The sequence below is a fragment of the Meriones unguiculatus genome, chromosome 15 (assembly GCF_030254825.1).
Source record: "Meriones unguiculatus strain TT.TT164.6M chromosome 15, Bangor_MerUng_6.1, whole genome shotgun sequence".
In the NCBI taxonomy this organism is placed as follows: Eukaryota; Metazoa; Chordata; class Mammalia; order Rodentia; family Muridae; genus Meriones; species Meriones unguiculatus.
Genome location: NC_083362.1, coordinates 42669959 through 42694016, shown reverse-complemented (window position 1 = coordinate 42694016; position 24058 = coordinate 42669959). Strand labels below are relative to the sequence as shown.

Below are 24058 nucleotides of genomic sequence, written 5' to 3'. Positions count from 1 at the left end.
AGAGACAGAGAATGAGAGAGAAAGAAAGAGGAAAAAGAAAGATAAAATCTGAAGAGGTCTTCAACAGAAGGTTGAATCAATAATAATGTAAAGCAGAAAAATTTAAAAAAAATCTTCCCACAAAACAAAGACTATAACAAGATGGCTTCACTAGTAAACACTACAAGGACATTTAATGAAAAACTGATACAAACCCCTCAAAAAATCTTGGCTAAAAATATGAAAAAAAGAAACATTTACCAAGTCACTTTAAGACGCGAATATTATCTTGAAACCAAAACCAAAGTTAACACACACACACACACACACACACACACACAAAATAAAACTATAGAACAATATCTCTCATGAATACAGATTTTAAAAATTCAACAAACCAACCAACAACATACAAAAAAGTGTATATAACATGGCCAAGCTGCATCTAAGGAATGTAAGCCAACTTTTTGGAAAAAAAAAAAAAGGCATTTGAAACCAATGGATGCAATACATATAGGAAAATAAAGGACATGATCCTTACGATTGTTTCAACATTTCCAGATAAAGGATTTGACAAAATTCAAATAGTATAACAAAAATTCCCTCAAAAACTGGTATAGAAGGGAGTCTCCTCACTTTCATAAGGGAATCACCAGACTTCTCTATCTCATATAACAATGTGGCACACTAATGGCACAGGATGCCTGTCCTCATTTTTAGTCAACAGCACAGCATGACCTCTAGTCAACTATACAAGACAAAAATCACATATGTGCAGTACACACATATTTAAACTGCAATGCTCCCCAAATTAATGTAGAGAGTTAATGTATAGTCTATCAAAATTGCACTTGTCCTTTCTTACAAAACTGGAAAAGCTGATTCTGAAAGTTCATATGGAAATGCAGACTCAAAACAACCAAAACCATCTAAAAAATTACACTCATACATATTGATGTCCAAACAAAAGTATTCTTACTCATATTATCATAAGGATAGGAGGTAGATCAATGCAAGTCATAATGTTAATTTAAGTAAGCCACACATGGATGACTTATTTTACTCATTAAAACTAGAGCCAGTCTCATAGAAGAACTGAATGGAACAGTGATCACTCATTAAAGACTGCAAGGTAATGGGAAGCAGAAATGGAATGAAGTTAAAGGAGAGTTACCAAAACACAGGTGTGTGGGGAGGGAAGGGTTAATAATAGTTTTCAACAGCACAGTAGGGTAACCACTGCTTAATACGTGATAGTCTTCAAACTGTCTAGAGAGTGAAATCTACAACCTACAAAAATCACTAACATGGGGATGTGGAAGTGCTCACTACCCTTATTTATTATATATTGCATGCACATAAGAAAATTACTTGTTAAGCTACTCCATAAAGATATACAAATATAATGTTATCAGCTAAAGAAAAATACAGGATGAAGTAGCAGGTGCTCACAGGTACTTATGATACAAAAGCCAGCTTGGCCTTTATGTATAAAAGTAAGCCATTTCAGCAATCGCCCCCTTGCCTTTTCTAGAGCCATTAGCCCAGTTTCAGGGGACTTCTGGCTGAAACACTCGGTGAACTCTAGGATCAGAGCAAGAGAGGGCGCAGAGAGGAAGAGAGGGCGCAGAGAGGAAGAGAGGGCGCAGAGAGGAAGAGAGGGCGCAGAGAGGAAGAGAGGGCGCAGAGAGGAGGAGAGGGCGTACAGAGGAGGAGAGGGCGTACAGAGGAGGAGAGGGCGTACAGAGGCAGTGAGGGAGCTCCATATGCTCAACCAGCAAGTTTCCCCGGAAGTACTAGAAGGCCAGCAAGTTCCCCCGGAAGTACTAGAAGGCCCTTGGTGATACCGGCTTTGTGACCCCACCTTGATAATCAGTAAAATCACCCTAACTCATTAAATTAAGCTGATGCAGTAGACTGCAAGACAGAATGAACAAAATAAAATGAAACATCAAAAATAAAATGCAAATACCTTGTTTTTAGCTAATTCCTTTTCCAAATTGCATTTTTCTTTGGCTACTTCTTTTTTTGTTCTATTAACCTGCCCAGGTGGAAAAAAGAAACAGATCAACTTTCGCAAGAGACAGGTTGTACTAGAGCAGATGATGGCATCCTACATGTCAGTTAATACCTACACTGCAGTGATAGCACATCCTCTCAGAAAAGGGGTCAACAGGGAGTCTCTGAGGCAGAGCAGACTTCACAAAGAGCCCTGCAATTAGAAAGAGACGCCCGCATGTCAGATTCTGTCGCTTTCCTCCTAACTTGTAGCACAGGGCTGTGTCCCTTTAACTTTCACTCTCCCGCTCCTTTAGGAGAAACGGGTTTTACAATCTGACCCCAGAACTACTAGGAGGATGTGTAGGTTGTCCACAGACACTAATGGTGTGGGAAGAACTGCTTTACATGCTGAAGAATGCACAGTTCTTTAGTGGCACCTCAGACAAACTATTACAGCTCAGTTCTACTTCTGTTCTCAGATTTTGCACTAGAGTGCGACTTGGAGGCAGCCAGGAGCGCAGCCTGCCCCACCTACCTCCCTCTGAAATCTTTCATTCTCCTCCAGCAGAGTCTTCCTCCCGTGCTCTGATGCTTCCAGTTCATCTTGCAGTCTTGCAATTGTCGACTCCAGGACTTCTTTTTGGGCCGTTGCCCTCTTTTCCTCATCCTGTGCTCTTTGGAGACACTGACTGTGTTCAAGGATTAAATGTTCTCTGCAAGAAGAGAACAAAGATCAAACATGTCTCCCTACCCAGAGGTGAGGGTTAACAGAGGCTGACAGCAACCAGAGTGTTCCAGCAACCAGCTCCTCAGGGCAACATCCTTTACTCCTGCACCTGGTTCACAATTGTGAGACACATGGGCAAGACAACAAAAGGCCCACGTGTGGCACTGCTGACTTACAGGTGCACACGTGTGACACTATTTAAATACAAATGCACACGGCACTGCTTCCGTACAAGTGCACACACATGTGACACTGCTTACAGGTGCACCTGGCACTGTTTACTTACACGTGTGACACTGCGTACTTACAGGTGTGTCTGCAGCTGCACTTTATCGTTCTGCACAGTCTGGAGCTCGCCTGTGATGCTGGCATGGGCTGCGTCCAACAGTAAATTGTGCTCCTGAAATGTCTCTGTTATCATTTTCTGCTCCACCTGAGAGGAGAGCAGGAGTGAGGGCTGAGATGCCGTGGGAGGGGGTAATATTCAGAGTGACTGCTCAAAGACAGTAGGCTCACTTCAAAACAAATAAAGCCTATATAAGACAGTTTGAGTGCCCAGCCTTCTCTTTGGCTACTGTCTGTCAGCTTATAGTTCTATTACACAAGATGAAGTATTATTTACCAGTCTTGAAAATATTTTGTGAAACTATGACATTTTCAAAAATAAAATTTAGACTAAAAGATTTTACTATTTTAAAGGCACAGTGTGATTTTACTTTAAGATATGAAACAATATAAACACACACAAACAGATGAAAAGACTGTCTCACCTCTCTTTCCCCCCCTCCCTCCAGCCTGCCTGCAGGGAACCATTTCTGGAGGGTTGGTGCAGACTCCTTCCAGGGTGTCCCGTGCTGCGCACAGATGCAGCTGCACGAATGGGACTAGTCCTTGTTTCCCTACCTCCTGGCCCACCATTTTCTAGTTAGCAGCACTTCTACCTACAATCCACAATAATATTTAACAAGCCTTGTGCACATGACTTCTTATATTTTACTTAATGTCTTATTGGAAGAATAAAGATAATAGATGTAGCAGCTATAATAATTAGACACTGTAACATATGTAAAATCCTTAGTATCATACTAGTATATTCAAAGAAAGCAAGCAAAAAACGACACCCCACACACTCTCTCTCACTCTCGCCTTTCTCTCTCTCTCTGTCACACACACACACACACACACACTGACGCACACACTAGGAGCCACTACTTCTCAGTGTCCAAGAGGCAGAGACAACAGAATCAATCCAGATCATTCTTAGCCCCATGAGGAGTTGGAGGCCTGTGTGGGATGAATGAGATGGTCTTTTTAACAAAAGAAGAAAGAAGTAGTTAGAAGGTTAGAAGAATACCTGCAGAATAGCATGCTGGTCTGCAACAATTCTGGCATTTTCCATTTTAACAACCTGGAGCATGGTGGTTAGCTCTGAGCACTTCCTGGAAAGCTGCTCATTCAAAACCTAAGGCAATATAAACAGCAAGTTACAAGTCTTTCTCATAATTACTTCACTTATGAATTATTCTTAATGCTTTCACAGTAGCCCACTATATGTAAGCCTAATTTATCTAACATATTATCAGTTAATAGTCCTTTAGTTTGAAAACTACTTTCAAATACTTCCCTATGAGTTACTGATCAGGAAAGCCCCAGAAGTAACCAAAACAACAGAGACTATTGCCTCTTGGTTCTTGTTGCCCACCATAATTAAATGGTAAGGCCTGGTTGCTGAAGACAGGGTTCACTTTGGATGTGGTGCATGGCAAAAATCAATGTTGAATTAAACAGGAAACTCTCTTGCTGCTAGCTAGCTTTCCTAGTGCCAGAAGGTGCTAACAGCCTTGTAGGAGAGAAAAGATAGCAGTGGTCTTCCCTGCACTGGACCCTGCATGCTATAGTAATGACCTGCTAGCAAGATTCAGCCACGGGTGCAGTACGCCGATTGTTACAGAAATAACTAACTGCTCTCCGATTGACCATGTCTGTTCCACATGAGTGATTTCATGCCCAGGCTTGAAATCTCATGCTTAGACTATAAGCCTAGTTTAAAGCTACTGACTGAGAAAATGACTGGCCCTAGTAGGAAACCTACCATTGTTTTGCTAAATGCTCATGCAGGCTAATTACATTCTAAATATTTACATCTATACCCACAGACTTGTGCTGTTCCCAACGCTGGTTAGGGAATCATCTTTCTGCAACAAAGAGTGGTTCCTGCAGAGGACCAGAATGATCAGAGTACCAAGTGTAAGTGGCTGTGGGTACTCTGCTGTGCACAGGCCATCTATACCAGCCTCCCACTATCCATGACTCACAGAACTTCACAGAAGGGGGAAAGGAAAGAGTTTAAGAGCCAGTAGCAGATATGAAGGAAAGGCAAAACATGCTGGATACGACACGACAGTTGCACAACTCCCAGGAGCTGTGCTTATATGCACATAACCTGCACAAGATAGAGGCAGCCAGGTGCGATGGGAAGTTGATGTCTACTGGGGGAGGCGGTCACTTTCTTTGGGAAATGTGGCTGCTAGTAGGTTGCCCCTGCCACAGGGGCTAGCCACAATCTATGTACATATGGACATCACTAATTGGATTCATGGTAATGAGAATTTAAAAAAGAGGACATTAAGTTAGGGAGATGGGGCACAAGGGGAACCGGTGGGAGGTAGTGACAGATGGGTGTGATCAATGTACCTTGCATAAATGATTGAAATGTCCAATAAATAGAAAATATTTGAACTAAAACAAATTTGAACTAAATATTTGATCTAAAAAATAAGTTTGGATGCTATACTCAGAAGTGGGGGTTACTAAGAGAGGAAGGAAGTGATCAATACCAATGGATTGGTTTTCTGTGTGGAACGCCTTGGGCATTTGGCATTCTACTCACCTCACAATTTTGAATACAAGTCAAATAGAGTGAGACTTTAAAAAAAATTAATTACAGTTTATTCACTTTGTATCCCAGCTGTAGTCTCCTCCGTCTTCCCCTCCCAATGTCACCCTCCCTCCCTCTTCTCTATCCATGCCCCTCCTCTAGTCCACTGATAAGGGAAGTCCTCCTCCCCTTTGATCTGACCCTAGCTTACCGGGTCTCAACAGGACTGGCTGCATTGTCCTCCTCTGTGGCCTGGTAAGGCTGCCCCCACTCCCGAGAGGGCGGTGATAAAAGAGCAAGCCACTGAGTTCATGTCAGACACAGTCTCTGTTCCCATTATTAGGGTGCCCGCTTGGACACTGAGCTGCCATGGGCTACATCTGTGCAGGGGTTCTAGGTTATCTCCATGAATGGTCCTTGGTTGGAGTATCAGTCTCAGAAAAAACCTGTGTCCATATTTTTTTGTTCTGTTGCTCTCCTTGTGGAGCTCCTGTCCCCTCCAGGTCTTATTATCTCCCTCTTCTTTCATAAGATTCCCTGCATTCTGCCCAAAGTCTGGCTAAGAGTCTCAGCATCTTCTTTGATACCCTGCTGGATAAAGTCTTTCAGAGGCCCTCTGTGATAGGCTCCTGTCCTGTTCCCTGTTTTCTCCCTCTTCTGATGTCCATCCTCTTTGCCTTTTTGAATGAGGATTGAGCATCCTTGATTGGCTTCTTTAGGTGTACAGATTTTAGTATGTTTATCCTATATTGTATGTCTAATAACTACTTATGAGTGAGTATATACCCTGTGTGTCTTTCTGCTTCTGAGATATCTCACTCATGAGTATCCCAGAAGCAGAAAGACTTTTAAAGAACGAATTTCAGTACAAGTGTCTAGCTTATAAGAAAATTCATTCCCAAAATTTTATCAAGGTTTAGAATTACAAAATAACACAAAATATCCATGTTCTTTCACCACCAATGATAATATTTACAAAAGCAAAATATTTCACTCTCAAAGATTAATCCTTCAGAACAAAACCCCTGTAACATGCCAGTAATTAGTCAATAATTTCCTTATATTAAAATTTGCATTTTTGAGGTTCTGTTTCAACTCATGGCTGTAAATATGTAAATTATTCACCCTCCACTGTACTGCACCCCAGAAATCCATACTCTTGTGACAGATATACACTTGAATTGTTTTTTAACATAAAATGGGCAGAGATTTTGTGGATTTCGTTTGTTTGGTGCTTTCTGAGATTGGCTGTCCACATTTTCTAAATAATTAAAGAGAACATTGAACTTCTAGTCCTCCCGACTGTAGAGAATGGAGCTCACAGGTGCAGACTACCATACCTGGTTTGGATTGTATATTTTAGTATAAAAGTTGACTGAGGATAAGGGCATATTCTTGAAAAAAAGAAAAAAAAATGCTAACGTGTTTATAACCAAATTACCTAAATCGAACCAAACCAAAATAAACCAAAAACCAACCTCTCCCCCGCCAAAAAACCTTTGCCACTTTGCTAGCTGAGTTAGCAAACCTTTCTTATATTAGGTTCCTTATCTTCTAAACATGAGTAATAGTTTCTAGATTATAGATGCACTTTCAAAGATTATAATTTGTTAGTAATTCAAGATGCTTAGAATTGTGCCTGGAATGTGAAATGGGTTCACAAACGGTGTTAACTATTATTAGTATAAAAATAGTAGTGATTATTTTATAAGATTTTATTTTATTTATATTCCAATTTTAATTTTATTATAAAGCACAGCAGCACAATGACACAAACACTACTGCAATCAAATTATGCCAACAGAAAAGTTATTTTAAGTGAAAAACATTAGTGAAATGGCTTATATGAAATAGTTTGCTGTGTATTTCATTACTGTCTTCAATATATATTCATGTACTAATATAAAGTGTGTTAGATTTGGACACACGCCTTAGAAAAAAATGATCATACACAGATCCCTTCCCTAACAAGCATTTATTATCATACTGTGCTATTTGATGCAACCATACAAAACCAAATTGCTTTACTACATAGCCTTTGCTGTGGTGCTCCTTAGAGATGCCCTGAGTAAGGGAAGAGGAATGCCACCCATGGGTAATCTTGTTGTCAGCCTTATGGGCTTTAGAATCACCATGGAAACAAACCTTAGACAGGTCTGTGAGAGATTTTCTAGATGAGGTTAACTGAGACACACACTGAATGTGGGTGACACCATTCCAGGGCTGAGGCCCCAAAATGCGTAATTGGGAAAGTGAGCTGAGGACAAGCCTTCCTCACTTTCCTTCCCGCTGTGGATGTGATGTGACTTTCAGCCCCTGCTGCCATGACCTACGCACCTTAAACTGTTAGCCACAATAAATCCCTCCTAAATTGCCTCTATCACATATTTCATCAAAGAAAAAACGAAAGACCTAACATAATGACTAAATTAGAAATCTAGTATAACTTGATTAGATAGACTAATTTAACATGTCTCTTGTGTACCACAGTGTCAAGGAAATTTGGTGGAAGAAATACAAAATGTAGTTAATTTGATAGTGGTTCATAGATAAAGTCAACCTTCCAGAAATAAAAAAGCTAGATGAAAGCGATGATATAAATTTATATAACCCAGATTTATCTTGGTTAATTAAACAAATATCAACATCTTAACGCACACACACACACACAGAACAAAGATTCACCTGTGTTTTTCTTGATACGTCTTGAACGGATACTATTTCAGATTTCAAATATGTGTTTTCTTCATGTTCCTTGGTGAAATACATCTGCAGAGTCTATTGGAGAAGAAAAAAAGGTTGTTCTCTTTTGCACATGGGCAAAATACTATGCACATCTCTTAAAATATCTGTCTGTATTCTGACCACTATCAGTTTTAGGGGTAGGGGTGTGTGTGTTTAAGTCTTAATATCTTTGATTTTCAAACACCCTTTATTTCTCAATCACCAATGGGCTTATACAAAGGTGAAAAGGATACAGAGCACTCTCATTCTGGTAGGAATGAAATGATAGAGCAATTCATTAGACAATTTGGCAAATTCATACAAACCTAAAACTGCTTCAGTATGATCGAGCGACCTAAGTTTCACTTCAGGGCGGGGAGAGCTCACAGCTGTACAAAGCCTTTGAGCAGGCACTAGCATTAGCTTCCTTCTAACTTGCTGAACTCAGGAGTAGCCAAGATGTCCTTGACAGTCTCACTCAACTCACACTTTCCTAAAGTCCCCTGGCTCAAGCATTTTTACTTTTTCACCACAATGCTCACTGACTGTGGCATTCCAGTCCCCATAGCACAGAGTAGGAGAGTGTTTACTTGCTCAAGTGAAACTGCTCATGAAATATATAACTCATTCTGAAATTTTTAAGAAGAAAAATTACTCTACTATAGACAAAAATCCTTTTAATTTTTAGTATGATTTCTCTTATTTTTTAATTATAATTACATCATTTCCCCCTTCCCTTTTCCCCCCTCCAAGCCTACCCTAATATACCCAAATACACCTCCTTGTTCTTTTTCAAATTCATGACCTTTTTTTAATTATTGTTACATACCTATATGTGTATGTGTTTATATACATATTTTTTTTGCTTTAAAAATGTCTTGCTGTTATGTTAACAAACTGTGGTGCATACATGTAATGTTATTTAACACTAAAAAATAAGCTATCAAGCCTTAAAACATACAAAGAAAGTATAAACATTTATTTAACTGAAGAAGTCAATTTAAAATTTACATATATAATTCCATCCATATGACATTCTGGGAAAGACAGATCTATGGATCAGTGGTTACTAAGTATTGGGAAAGACAGGGATGAACCTTTAAATACCTTTAAAAGTTACAGGATGTTTTCACCAATGAGGACACCTCAGGGTGGTAGGAAAAAACACCTACGCTCTGAAGAACAGAACTAGAAACAGGGAGAGACATGGGGTGTGGTTTAAATGTCCTTAAAAGCTTCTTAGAAAAGGGAAGGACAGAGTGCAGCTTCTTCTCCACTGAGAAAACTACTTCCCCCTTTTCCCAGAAGCAGGAAGATAAACACCACACAAGACAGGCTAAGACAGCAACAGAGAAGCTGTTCCAAATGGGGGTACCCAGAGACTAACTAAAAGTGCAACAGGATATAAAGGGGTTTTCTCAATTTATGTATAATAAAGGTCACCATTCTACCCAAGCTTAAGAGTATTTGATGCACTTACATTGCTGTGCAACTACCATCTACAACATTGTATTTATTATATCTCAAAACTCTGCTTTAGAAATTAATTTACAATTGGCAAAATCCACAAAATTCTCATTATTTTTGCCAGTTTACCTTTTCAAACCACGATAACCTGCATAAGACGGTCACTTAGTTCCTAGTACTCAGTAGTACCTGAATATACACCTCATTTACATGGAACTTTGTCCCTAAGTCTCTTTAGAAGAATCAGAAGTCTGTATACCAGCAAGAGTGAATGACTATGACTTAATAATGAGAGAGACCATATCTGTATTGATACACGACCACATACCTTATTTTCTTCAGCCACCTGGTAAATGCAGTTATCTCTGGAAACTAAAAACAAAAAGTTCATATGATGATGATTATGATGATGATAACTTACCACCCTGAAATCACACAGCACTTTTTATTAAAAACTATATTTTAGTCAATGTTTTGTGGAAATAATGACATATGAACTTTATCATATTTTCATAGGCTAGATGCTAAGATACTCAATTATCAACACAGCATGTCTGCAGTCTCAGCATTTGAGAGTCTGAAGCAGGAGGATTAAGTTCAGGGCCAGCCTGGGCTACATGGCAAATTTGTCTTTTAAAAAGCTGAACTGAATCAGACAATGAGTAACCTAAAAAGGACCTGATCCATAGTCATTTTTAATGGTAAAAAAGATCATATTTTACCGAATGCATAGATTACTCTGGAAGAAATATGATCAAAATACTTCTTGTTAAATTACTCTAACCAAGATTTAATAAAGGCAGGGGCATACACATAAAACATGAAGAGCTATTTTCCATCTGGCAATAACAATGAACACAAAGAAGGAAAAACAGACTGGTGAAAAGGAGAGGAGACTGTCAGAATTGGGTGAGCATGCAGAGTGCAGACCAGGGCAGCAGGGTGGACGCCGGACTCTTCAGCTACTACAGGCGAGGGCAGACTTGAGAAACAAGAACAAGTGGACACCAGTATCTCCTTCTGTTTTGATGCACCTGCCTAGCATCTGACTGCAAATGTTGACAGTAGGAGAGTAACCTCGAGCTTTGGAGGGGGATTTCTGGGTTGGATTTGAAACCGTTCACAGGGTAAATCTGAAGACAGAAAACTAGGGAACAGAGCTGAGGCTGTGAGTCAGTGCTAAAGCACTTGCCACACACACACGCAGGAAGGAAAATGGGACAGTAGTTTGGCATTGAATATTAGGAGTCAAAAGATACACTTGAAATTAATGTTTTGATTTTATAGAAAAATTCAGAGCTATATTAGTGCTGTTATACTTAAATTCTAAAGCCAGGCACTTACAAAACATGTTAAAAACTCATATTTTGCATAGGATATATCTTATAAAAACTGTTTTCTAAAAGATGTAAATCCATGACTCACTGAAGTCTAATTTAAAATGTGTGAAAAATGAAAAAAGATAAATGTTGTGATCTGTTCTGAAGTTATAGTCAAAGTATGAACAAAGGAAAATGTCTTCAGAGAAATTTTAATTACTTCAAGTTAATATGTTTTAATGTCAATATATTGAAGGAAATATTTAAGGGCATTTCTTTTTCTTAACCTGGCTGGATAACTATTTGGACCTTAAAGTAGTCAAACTGTACAAAAGTAGTAATACTGAGCATGCAGGTGGATTCCGACCACCCTTCTCCCTCATGCTAGCTTGAGCTGCTGCTGTTTAATCTTCACCTAGTGATCTTCCACATCTGCTTTACAAAGCGCAAAGACAAATTGTTAATCTGTTAATGGAGAGACCCACTGAAGGCAGAGCCCATGTAATGGAAGCTCTGCAGGTCAGGCTCTGCTACTGTGCAGGGGGCCGGGCCTTGAGCACACTCTCACCAGATCTTTTTACCGTGTGTAACAGGTATGCTGCCTTCCTTTTCTGACAAAGTTGTTGTAGAGTGTAAATGAGATCACACTCTAGGAGCACCATCAGAAGAAGGCAGAAGCTTATCTCAGGGCCCTGCCCGTGAGAGCCTGACACAGTGACTCACCACCACTCAGCAGCCCTGAGGAGTCTAACAACTGCAGTAAGTCACGGACTTACTCTTTCTGTGCCCTTTTTGTCGCGTTATTTTCTTGTTAGTGCTTTCTATCTCAACACAGACAGCATACTAGAGGCAGCACTCAGCTTACAATGAGAAGACACGGGATAAAGTTTTCCTTCTCAATTTCCTTTAGACTGTTGAATGGTTATAGACAGCTTTGAGCAGTCAATGAGACAATCTTCGTGAAAGCTCTATGAAAAGCATGAAGCCTTATTCATGTGAGAACTCTCATGGTCTCTGCAATGGAGACTGCCTAGCACTGCTTTACAGTGGCATGGTGACAACAGTAGAAGCCAAAGAGTTGAGGACTATGTGCTGAGACTTGGGTCAAGACTCTTCCACGCCCTAGTCTTCCCTCTGAGGACGCTACAGTTACTCTAAGCTTTTCTTCCAGATGCACTGCATCACCCATCTCTATGAATACAGGCGAACCCAGATAGACTGGCGCCTGGAGTAAGGAGAGTCTGGCTCAGTAAGTTAGCAAGAGCAGCCTCAGTTCCTTATTAATAGTGTATCACCACTCTTCAATTCATTGTCTGAATGTTCCCACTATGTCCACACTTAAGTGATCAAGGAGGAAAAAAACTTAGAGAATGACTGATAAATAATAGGCTCAGGCGGGCCTGGTGCCACAGACCTGTAATCTTAGATCTTTGTAATCCTAGACAAGAGGATCACAAGGCTAAGGCCAACTTAGGCTACTCAGTGAGACCCATCCCAACAAACACAAACAAATCACACCCAAGAGAGCCATGGGTAAAGCTCAGTGAACGAGTTTGCCTAGTACGAGTAAGGCCCTACCCAACCTTGAACCACAAAAAAATTAAGATTAAGTTGTATTAATGATATTTATCTTAGTTCCAGTGCCACATGTAGAAAGGTGACCAGCAGTTGTTTTTGCTCTGGGTTGTAGGAAGTGCCACCAACTCTGACCAACTAGACAATTCCAGCTCTTAGGGGTCTTTGCATACTTAGATCAGACTTGAGCTTCGAGGCAGCCATTTCCAGCTTCTCATTCTTCTGTTGCTCCTGGACCAACAGTTCTTGGGTTGTTTGTATAGAGGTGTGCAAGGCAATGCAGTTCTGCTGCAAAGTGTGCACCTGAAATCGTGCGAGAAAAACTCAGTTTCTGTAAGATAATGCATGACCTGACAGGACATGGAAAGCAGAATTTTCAGCCTTAGTGCCTTATGTCACTGAAATGGAAGGGTGTGTGTATGTCACAGCTGGTATCTCTGCAGTTTCTTTTTTCTTTTCCTTTTTTTTTTTTTTTTTTTTTTCATTTCGTTTTGTTTCGTTTGAAACAGGGCTTTTCTATCCTGGCTGTCTTGGAACCCTCTTGGTAGACCAAGCTGGCCTAGGACTCGGTGATCCACCTGCTTCTGCCTCCCACATGCCAGGATTAAAGCTGTGTGCCACCCCTGCCCTGCCTGAACTTCAGTTTCTTACTTGAAACGCTGTCCAATAGAGCATTCTGTGTATACCTTAACACAATAGTCAGTAGCCACAAAAGGCTCCTGAGCACTTGGAGGGTAGCCAGAGCAAGTGAAGAATTGCATTTTTAGTGTTATTTATATTTAACTAATTTTAAATTAAATCCGATCTTTCATAAGTTCCTTAAGTAGGGTAGACTCCTTTTAATAATTTAGTTGTGAAGTACAGACATTGGTTAAAATGATAAATATTATGTGCTCAAATTTCTAAAATTTGATAAATTCTAAAATTTGAATTTAAAGTATCCTAAACACATAAAGGTACTTCATATAATAAGTACAACAAATGCAAGAATGTCATGTTAATATAAATATGATAGCTTAAAGCAGCAACATTAATATGTTCTTGGTTGTCTGACTTATTTGTGTCAAGGATTAGTTCCATTCAGTATTTATTTTCTATCCAGACCACATATACACAGCACTAGCTAGGAAAATGACTTCCAAAATCAATGCTTATAGCAGAGACTTCATGTACAGGAAAACACTGTACAAACAGATTTTGCCTCCATAAAACCTGAGACAGACTCACTTCTCTGGGCCTGGACTTTCTCGTTCATAAATTAACTGTAGTAAGGGAAATAAACAAAACGATAAGCTCAAAGGTAGAATGTCAGCTTTTCCTTTCATGTTTCACTTCACTAACAGAAATAAGAAAAGCAAATCTTTACCTGCTTCCGTTCTGCCTCCACTGTTGACTCCATTTCCTGTACTTTGAGTAGCATGGATGAGGCATATTTCTCAAGAGATTCCCTGGAGTGCTTCTCCTGAGCCAGCTGTTGCCTTAGCTAAAGAGCAACACTGCAGTTAGGGAGACCAGTGGACACCATTCCAGCTTAACAAAGATGAAAACACCACAGCAGCTGACAAGGGCCTGTTAGCTTATTCCCAGAGCTTCACTGATTTCTTTGAAACATACTTGCTTCTCCCTGAATATAAGTCAAGTTTGTGTGTGTTGAAATATATTTTCCGAACTGGGGGGTCAAGACCCACTAGTAACTTACAAGCATCATGTGGGGAAAATAAAAAGACAATAGAAATTACTTAATGCCAGGAAGTCACAAGGACAAGCAAGCATTGTGAAAATACCTACGTGACTCAGGTTTCTTGACTTTTTAGATGTAACATCAAAATTACTATCTATGGAACAAATTCTTAATTGGACCTGCTTAATACTAAGTTTCTTCTCTCTGAAAGACAGTGCTAAGAAAATAAAAAGACAAACTATAGACTGGCAGAAAAATGTGAAAATGTTCGAATAGGTCACACTTTGACAGAGGACTAAGCCTCTCTTAGTCTGTTACCTGTCACTGTAACAAAATATCTGAGGTAGAAATGTATAAGGAATTGAGGTTTATTTTGATCACAGTTTTAAGAGAGCTGAAGTCTGGATAACCACATATGTTTAGCTCTGGTGAAGGCCTCATGGCAGAAGCACAGGGCCGATATCACACAGGCAGGATGAGAAGCCACACATTCATGGATTGCTTACTTACTTACATGGCCAGACTTACTCCTTTTTGTAAGAACTCCACCTTCATAGAAGCTAACTAGGGTTCCAGGAGAACTACATGAATCCTTTCCCCAAGGGTGATTTTCCTCAATGAATTAGCATCTTCCACAGGCCTCCCACCTCTTAAAGTTCTGACCACCTTCCAAGACCACTAGGAGTTAGCACATGAATCTTTATGTGATTTATTTGATTACCTTCAAATCAGACCCAAAATATATGAAGTAATAAACTCAAAACTAAAAAAACACAATTATGAGAAAATAATCTAAAATATACTTCAACAAAGAAGATATATACAAGAAAATGAACATGAAAAGATCCTCACATCATTAAGGCATTCAAATTAGAACAAGATAAACTACACATTTATTAGAAAGGCAAAAATTCAAGATGCTGACAGCAAATACTGAGGAGAATGTGCAACAACAAAGATTCTTATTCTTCAATGGTAGAAATGGAAAATGGTCTTATAAGATTGTAAGATGAGTTGGTAGTTCTTAACAAAGCTTAATATGAAAGCACATTACAACCCAGCAATTACACTCTGAGATTATTTGCCCAAATGAGTGGCAATCTTATATTCACATGAACATGTAAGACAGAAGGATATTCTGATGGATGAATTGATAAGGAAACATTTCAGCTGTCTAGCAAGTACAGGGCATGGATTATCAGCCATGGGAAGACATGAAGAAGCTTTAAATGTATGTGCTAACTGAAGGAAGACAGTCCAAAAGAATTATCTTAACCATAACCCAAACTATAGAAACAATGCAAAAGTCAAGAAGGCATAAGTCTGTGTATGGAGTACAAGGCCTTTTTTTGGGCACTGAAACGATTGTGTTTGATCCTGGAATGGCATATGCACAGCATAACAGATTTGTTAAAATTCGTAGAACTCTATAGTACATAAAGTAAGTTCTAATATAAACTATGGACTTAAGTGACACATCAATATCATTTCATGAATTGTGGCCAAAGTACCTCACTAATGAAATGTATAAAAAAGCAGGCATTTGGAGAGAGGGTACATACTTTCTGAATACCTTTCCTATAAACCAAATACTATTACAGTTTATTTTAAGATATCTAAAAAGGGCCATATTAGTCAGGGTTCTCTAAAGGAAAAGCAAGTTTGGGAGGAAAGGGTTTATTTGGCTTACACTTTCATATCGCTGTTCATCATCAAAGGAAATTAGAACAGGAACTCAAACAAGGCAGGAACCTGGAGGCAGGAGCTGATGCAGAGGCCATGGAGGGGAGCTGTTGCTTATTGGTCTGCTCAACAAGGCTTGCAGCCTACTTTCTTATAGAATCCAAGACCATCAGCCCAGGGATGGAATATCCACCCAGCCGCATCAATTACTAATTAAGAAAATGCCTTACAAATGGATATTACAGAGGCCTTTTCTCAGTTGGAGTTCTCTTTGAGGTAACTCTAGTTTGTGTTTCAAATTGACATAAAACTGCAGCACCACACTGTAATCCAGTTATTCCAACAATAACTATCTACCAATGGAAACCCAAGAATCTAGTAGTTGTTCAGTCCATGAGGTATCTCTTCTGATTTTCAGTATACATAGAAATCCCAATAAAGAAGGTTCTAACGCCAGTGAAGGAATGAACTTGCCAGCAAGAGGGCAAGCAGGCAAGAAATAAGAGCTTCCTTCTTCCATGTCCTTTATATAGGCTGTCACCAGAAGGTGTGGCCCACATATACCTGTACAGCTGATTGGCCTATAACAATAACAAGTGGCTTAATAAACAGGTAAGGCAGGACACAGGAAGGAGGAGTCCCAGTAGAGAGAGTGAACCCTGGGATAGAGTGACACACACAAGGAATTCCACCTTCACACCCCCTCAAGACACTGAGGAGGACAGTTGCATGAAACCTGGGCAAAGGTAACCAGCCACATGGCAGAACTTAGAATAGAATAAACAGGATATTAGTTACGAGAAAGTCAGAAACACGCCTAGCTATACTGGTCTAGGCTTTTGTAAATATATTTAAGTGTCAAGAGTTATTTCTGGGAATAAGGGCATGGGTGAAAAACCCACGGTTTTTCATAAATACCCCTTCAACAGTATTGACATTGAAGCTTCATCCCTGCTAGCTAGCTGTCATAGTGCTGGAAGGTGTTTTACATGCTACTGAAGGACAAAAGTAATCATAGATCTTAGCCAGCTGTAAAATTTGTAAGCTACAATAATGATGTGCAAGGTATATTCATCAGGGAAAAAGTGGCATAAATGACACAGGAATAACCAATTACTTTTTGATTGTATTAAAGGCCCACTACACAAGACGGAACCCATGTTTGGCACCATCACTGGTACCTGAGTACCAAGTACCTGTGGCTAGGCAGGTCATGATGAAGAACCTTACTCCTGCCCTGAGGTAAAGGGACAGAGTATTAAACTAATCCTAAAGGCTATATCTATAGACTTGTATATCTCTAAAGCCTGGCCAGAGCAGCTTCTTTTTGGAGTAGATGACAACACAGAGGTCTACAACTAATTCAACAGCTTTTAGTATTCCAAACATTTAAGCTAACATGAAGGTCTCAAGATAAAATAAGTGTAGAGTTCTCCATTCTCACATAACTTTGTGTTAAAATGTCACACAAAGGTGACGGTGTTCACTTACAACAACATACAAGTTACCGTATGTGGTTCTCTTCTGGCTCAGCAGGTTGAAAAACATCTTTATACAACTGAGGTCAGGAACTCTTACTTCAGTTATATGTGGCATATTTTAAGTGTTCATACAATGACATGCATTTTTTTCCCTGAAGAATTCTTTTTATTCTTTACACTTCCTTGATTTCCCTTTGAAATTCTAACACCTCTTTCAACATTTCCTGTATTCTCTTACCTCTTGAATTTTAAGGTTCATTTTACGCTTTGTGGTCTTTAGTTCCTCTTCAATAACAGCTGCATTCTTCTAAAAAAGAGGAGGAGGAAAGGTCTAATAACTTGAAATAACAGGAAGAAACTGTCTCTAGGTGTCATCAAGTCAAATTTAGTCTTTTTTTTCTAGATGCTTATAAATATTATTTTATTATTTTTTTGCATGTGTATACAGGTACGTGTGTGTGTGTGTGTGTGTGTGTGTGTGTGTGTGTGTATGTATGCCCCCACGTGCACATGCACATATGAATGTAAAGGAGGCCAGAACTTGACAATGGCTGTCTTTGGCGATTTTTCCGATGCACTATACATTGAGTTAAAGGCCTCTCACCTGAACTCAGAAATCCCTGAGTCTGTAAATCTAGTTAGCCAGCTTGATCTTAGGATCTTGGTGCTGTCTTCTGAATACTAGGGCTGCCTTGCTCTTGCTTAGAATTCATGTGTGTCATGGATATTCAAATTCCAGTTCTCACAGTTGCACAGCCCCTATTTTTTTTTTAAGATTTATTTTTATGTGTATGAGTGTTTGGCCCACATGTCTGGTGCCCAAAGAGCCCAGAAGTGGATGTTGGATCCCCCAGAACTGGATATACAGACAGTTGTGAGCTACCATGTGGGCTGGGAATCAAACCTGGATACTCTGCAAAAGCAACAAGTACCCTTAACTGCTGAGACATCTCTCCAGTGTGTTACTATGTAGCCTTGGACAGCCTGGAACTCACTATGTAGATCAGGCTGTCTTCCCTTAGAAACATGGCTGCTTCTTAAGTTCTGGGATATAGAAGGCATGTACCAGCTTCAAATACTATTCATGTTTAGGAATTCGAAATGAAAACCACAGCTTTCACTATTTACTTTTTAATTATGATTAATGGCACCACAATCCTAGACATAAAGGCTCAAGTCATTGTTGCCTTCTTCCCTACCTTCAGTTTCTATCCCATACAAGATTCTAGAATATCCTTCATTAATTTCTTTTCCTTTCAAAATACCACAATTCTAGTTCTGACCTATACAGGATCATAACTCAACACAGAGATCCCTAATTGGTTTCCTTGCTTCCAATCTCCTCTCCCCATAGTCAATATACAGTAACATCTAGTCAGTTTTCCCTCTTGTCATTACATGGATTCTTAATCACTTCACATTGGGTCATCCAAAGTATTGATTATTCTGGATTTTCAGATGCTCTGCAATGTGAAATTAATTAGCTAGTACTCAGATTATTTTCCATAAATTAATTCTCACTCCAGTAAAGTTGGAGTTTACACATTTTAACCAAATGTTACCTGGCAGAAAAATAAACTTGAGTTATAGGAAAAGGACAAGCATGGGATGATGACCTTAGACAAGGGACCTTTCTCAGCCCTACTCCTCTTATTAAAACAGACTGTCTTAATAATATGGACTTCTCAAGGCCTTTGAAAAGAATTTGATCATCTGTTACCATGTTGGTCCACGGGAACAGAACAACAGCTGGTTTCTTGTCTAGGCATCAGTCCTCTTCTTTGCTCCCTGAAATGCCCTGCAGATCTCTATTGGCCAGAGACTCTTGCTCTGCAATAGCCTGAACAGCCTTCCTGTGCAATGCTCACTCACTGCTCTGTTTCCTCCTTTGACTTTTTCCTATTTAATTTGTTATGTTACACCTTTACCTCCCAACCTTAAAGAGGACTGAGTCTAGACACTCACTATCTTTTATACACAGCAAGGGATCCCTGAACAACACTGACAGTACACAATAGCAGAGGTTATCAGTGCAGACAAATTGCAAATGCCAAGAATCTAGCATCAACATCACCCCTTTGTAACTCAGTTTTTTTTGGAGCTCTTGCCCTTTCCAGCAGACATGGAATAGGAAAACTGTACTCCAGAATGGAACACAAACCTCTGTCTCAGTGGCGATTCCCAGAGTGGCAGTCAATCCTTGCACTTCATCTTTTGTCTTGTCTTCTTCCTCCTTGATATCTTTCAGATGTTGGTGCAAATTCAACCCTTCAAGTTGCAACAGCTTCAGGTTTTTGGAATGTTCCTCCTGTAATGCATTGAGCTGATCCTTCAGAAAAGCTATGTATAGCACAGAAGGACAGCAGCAGAAAGGTGAACCAAGGCGCAGAATCACAAAAGCAACAAGCACCCACAAAGAACCAAGTTCTCCCCAACCTCTTCCATCCACACCTGTTTTCTGTGGATTCAATTCCTTTTCAGTTTGAAGATGAAAGATGTTCATCTTCAAGGACTGGATGAAGTTTTCCAAATGGCACATTTGATTTCCCAGAAACTCACAGTTCTTCCATAAAATATCGGGGTTTTCTGGACAAATTACTTGACTTGGGATAGGACTAATTTCTGCCTGGCTGGCAGTGTCTTCTAAATAGTTTGAAGTTTCTAAGTGATCTCTGGAAAAGCATCCAAAAACAATATTACATAATGCAATTTCTACTGTGGTTAGCCAGGCATTTGGACCAATGTAGCCTTTCTAATTAGAATGACAGTGACACCAGCAACATGGTGGGAATGGGGCTCCTGATTCCTCTAGGCAAGAATGCACCAAATACGCACTGGAACACAGATCAGTTCTTTCTAAGAGAGTGTCAGAAAAAGATGACACTCTCCCATACTAGGCAATTAAAAACATCCATGCTGCATGCATAGAAAAAGCTGAGGCACACAGGGCATTCATTGGATTCATTGGACAACTAGGACAAAAATCTCTGACTTCTGAATTTTCCCTAAGAATAGAAGCAGCTGGAATATATCACGTAACTCTTCTATCTTCCAAAAGTTTATCTAAATCTCTTGGTCAGATGAACAAAAAACAATTCAGAGCATACATGCCTCTAGACCACAGAACAAAATGACATTTATATAAATCTGCAAACACTTTCAATGACTTGATTCCCAGGAAGAAGGAAATTAAGGCTTAAATTCAAAAGCTCCCCATTGCTCCCCTAAAAGGTGTTTCCAGTGCCCTCTCCATTGCTTCTGACAAGTTAAGTAGACCAACAAATGGAGCTCCAGCAGCTTAAAACGGAGCTCAGCACTTCCCAAGCCTATAGCATCTCCTACAACCAATTTACCTAGAAAGAAACTAGTCTCCTGCTGAGTGCCCCATGAAGGACTGCATTCAGATTCTCCCAGCTCTCTAGGTAGAAAGGAAGGGACACCTGAGAGTCTTTGCAGATCACAATACCAACAGGGTGTTATGAACAGGAGTGTAAGCTCTTCCAGAGACTCTTCTCCTAGGGTGCAGTGCAGAAAAAGTGCTAGAAGACAGTTTCTAGATCCTGCTTTGAAGGGATTTCTCTGCACATACTTTCAGTGACCTGGCTTCTGGCTAACTTGCATGGGGAAGTAACCAGGCAAATACTAGAACCCCAGTGCCAGAAGAAAGGATAGCACTTCCTGAGTCTTATGCAGCCTCACTGTGGTGACAACTCCAGGTCTACAGATCCTTCCTGAAATGATTCTAGCGCCGAGTCCCCACTTCTATAGATTCTACACAAAGGACTCTACTTTAGTCTCCTTGTTCTGGGGCTTGATGGGGTTCTGCATTTCTGAATGTCCCTAGAGCACCAACAATAGAGAGGTGGACATTTGAGCCCACCTCCAACAGCTACTTACCAGGATCAGAGGTGCAGTGTAACTGAGATCAGAGAAACAGAAACAGATCCTCCTACCAGGTAGGGCAGAGGCAAGAGGCAATAAATGTGTGCTCTCAGCTTCACCCTGAGGACAGAGGAACTGGAACAAGAATCTAACATCCCAACCTGTCCAGATGCATCTAGATGGCCCATCCTTTATGTTTTGCAAAGCACTGACAAGCAAAAATCATGTAACTGTTCTAGTAACTGCAGAAAATAAATGACAGATCTAAGACCCGTTCATTGAAAAGCTGCCAAAAAACTACATATAGAGGGAATGTTCCTCAACATAGTGAAGGACACACAGGCCCAAAGTTATTATCATAACTGAAGAAGGTGGAGGCATTCCTCTAAGGTATGGAGTCAAGACTAAGACGTCTGACTTCACCAGGAGTTAGACTTAAACAGAGAGCTATAGGCCTAGCCAGAGAAACTAGGAAACAACAACAATAAAAAAAATCAAACTGCCCCAATTTACTAAGGATAATCAGATAAGATAGGATAAGATAAGATAAACAAGATAAGATGAGATGAATTAAGAGAGGAGACAGTAAAGGGGGATCTGGGGAGACAGTCAGCTAAGTGCTGTCATGTGAGCAGAAAGAGCCAAGTCCTGAGTTCAGCTTCCCAGGACGCCCACAAAAAGCAGCAGCACACATCTATAACCCCAACGGCAGGGTGAAGAGACACCAGCTGTGCATGTGAGCACAGGCTAGGGGTTGGCACTGGCTGACTTCCCCAATCTCTACCTTATTTTTTTGAGACAGGGACTCTCACTGAAACTGTAACTTGCCAATTAGGCTAGACGGGCCAGTAATCCTCCTGTCTGCACCTCCCCAGTACTAGGACTGCAAGCACTGACACGCCCAGCATCAAGGGGGTTGGGGCTGGGTTGGGAACTGTGTATGTGGGTGTGAGTGCTGAGTATCTGAAAAGCAGTTTATACTGAGCCATTTTTCCATCCCTGTGCTTGTGTAGTTTAGTCTGAAGTTTAATAAAAAACATTTTTTGTATAACACAAAACATGTAATATATAAAATAATATAAAAAACATTATATATAAAAATATAATATATAAAAACATATAAATATGGTAAATATTAATTTATAATGTCATGTTAGGGATTAAAGTTAGCACAGAAGTAATATATGCATATTTTAAGAAATTTATAAACAAAATAATAAAACTTCCTATTGCTTCTTCAAAAATACTCAACATTTACACCAAGTTAATCTTTAAATGCTAAAAGTAATTTATGGGTCCTACAATAACAACTATTATATTTTAATGTGAGACACTCAGAAAATACACAAAACCTTTCTAAAACAAATCATACCAATAAATTCCATACTGGCTACATAAACATGGATATTCCTTACCATTAAAAAACCAACTAACTTTAAAACAAAACAAAAAAATTCCTTAGCTATATGGGGAAGGGGGGCAATTTTGCTTTAGTATCTCATTCTAAATCATGAAATAATTAACACAAACCTTTACAGACCTTGAAAGAAAAATTCTCAGCTTCATATGGAAGAAAAAAAAAAAAAAAAAAACAACCCAGAATAGCTAAAACAATCCTGTACAATAAAAGTTCTGCAGGTATCTCCATCCCTGATTTCAAGCTATACTATAGTGGAACAGTAACAAAAACTGCATGGTACAGGCATAGAAACATGATGGTGCAATAATGGACTAATCGAAGACCCATAAATAAACCCATACACCTATGGACATCTGATTTTGACAAAGATGACAAAACCATAAAATGTAAGAAAGACAGCATCTTCAACAAATGGTGCTGGTCTAACTGGATATCCACATGTAGAAAAATGCGAATAGACTCATATCTATCACTCTGCACACAATTAAAGTCCAAATGGATCAAAGACCTCAACATAAAACCAGACACATTAAACCTGTTAGAAGAAAAAGTGGGGAAGAGCCTTGAACTCTTTGGCACAGGAGACAACTTCCTGAACAGAACACCAACAGCACAGGCTCTAAGATCAATAATTAATAAATGGGACCCCATGAAACTGAAAAGCTTCTGTGAAGCAAAGAACACTGTCAACAGAACAAAATGACAGCCTACAGACTGGGAAAGGATCTTCACCAACCCTACATCTGACAGAGGGCTAATATCCAGAATATATAAAGAACTCAAGAAATTAAACACCAAAAAAAACAAACAATACAATTAAAAAATGGGGTACAGAGCTAAACAGAGAATTCTCAACTGAAGAATAACGAATGGCAGAGAAACACTTAAAGAAATGCTCAACATCCTTAGTCATCAGGGAAATGCAAATCAAAAAAAACTTTGAGATTCTATCTTATACCCATCAGAATGGCTAAGATCAAAAACTCAAGTGACAACACATGCTGGAGAGAATGTGCAGAAAGGTTAACCCTCCTTTATTGCTGGTGGGAATGTAAACTTGTACAGCCACTTCAGAAATCAATCTGGCAATTTCTCAGAAAATAGCGCTACCCAAAGATCCAGCTATACCACTCCTGGGCATATATCTAAAAGATGTTCAAAGTATACAACAAGGACATTTGCTCAACCATGTTCATAGTAGCTTAATTTGTAATAGCCAGAATCTGGAAGCAACCTAGATG

General features: G+C 39.6%; 1 protein-coding gene across 1 annotated transcript in view; it reads right to left on the bottom strand.

Moving 5' to 3' along the window:
• The window catches only part of LOC110559863 (coiled-coil domain-containing protein 150), a 33478-nt gene extending 12135 nt beyond the window's left edge, over positions 1–21343 (bottom strand). Inside the window, exons 1-12 of the mRNA XM_060367835.1 lie at positions 21291–21343; positions 19967–20187; positions 19677–19855; positions 17754–17822; positions 14037–14153; positions 12844–12973; positions 10105–10148; positions 8271–8363; positions 4062–4169; positions 3016–3140; positions 2516–2693; positions 1952–2020 (exon numbers count right to left, since the gene is read on the bottom strand). Of these exons, the coding sequence (XP_060223818.1) occupies positions 1952–2020; positions 2516–2693; positions 3016–3140; positions 4062–4169; positions 8271–8363; positions 10105–10148; positions 12844–12973; positions 14037–14153; positions 17754–17822; positions 19677–19855; positions 19967–20187; positions 21291–21343 (1386 nt within the window). The remainder of the gene's footprint in view (positions 1–1951; positions 2021–2515; positions 2694–3015; positions 3141–4061; positions 4170–8270; positions 8364–10104; positions 10149–12843; positions 12974–14036; positions 14154–17753; positions 17823–19676; positions 19856–19966; positions 20188–21290) is intronic.
• Positions 21344–24058: the final 2715 nt, after the last annotated feature.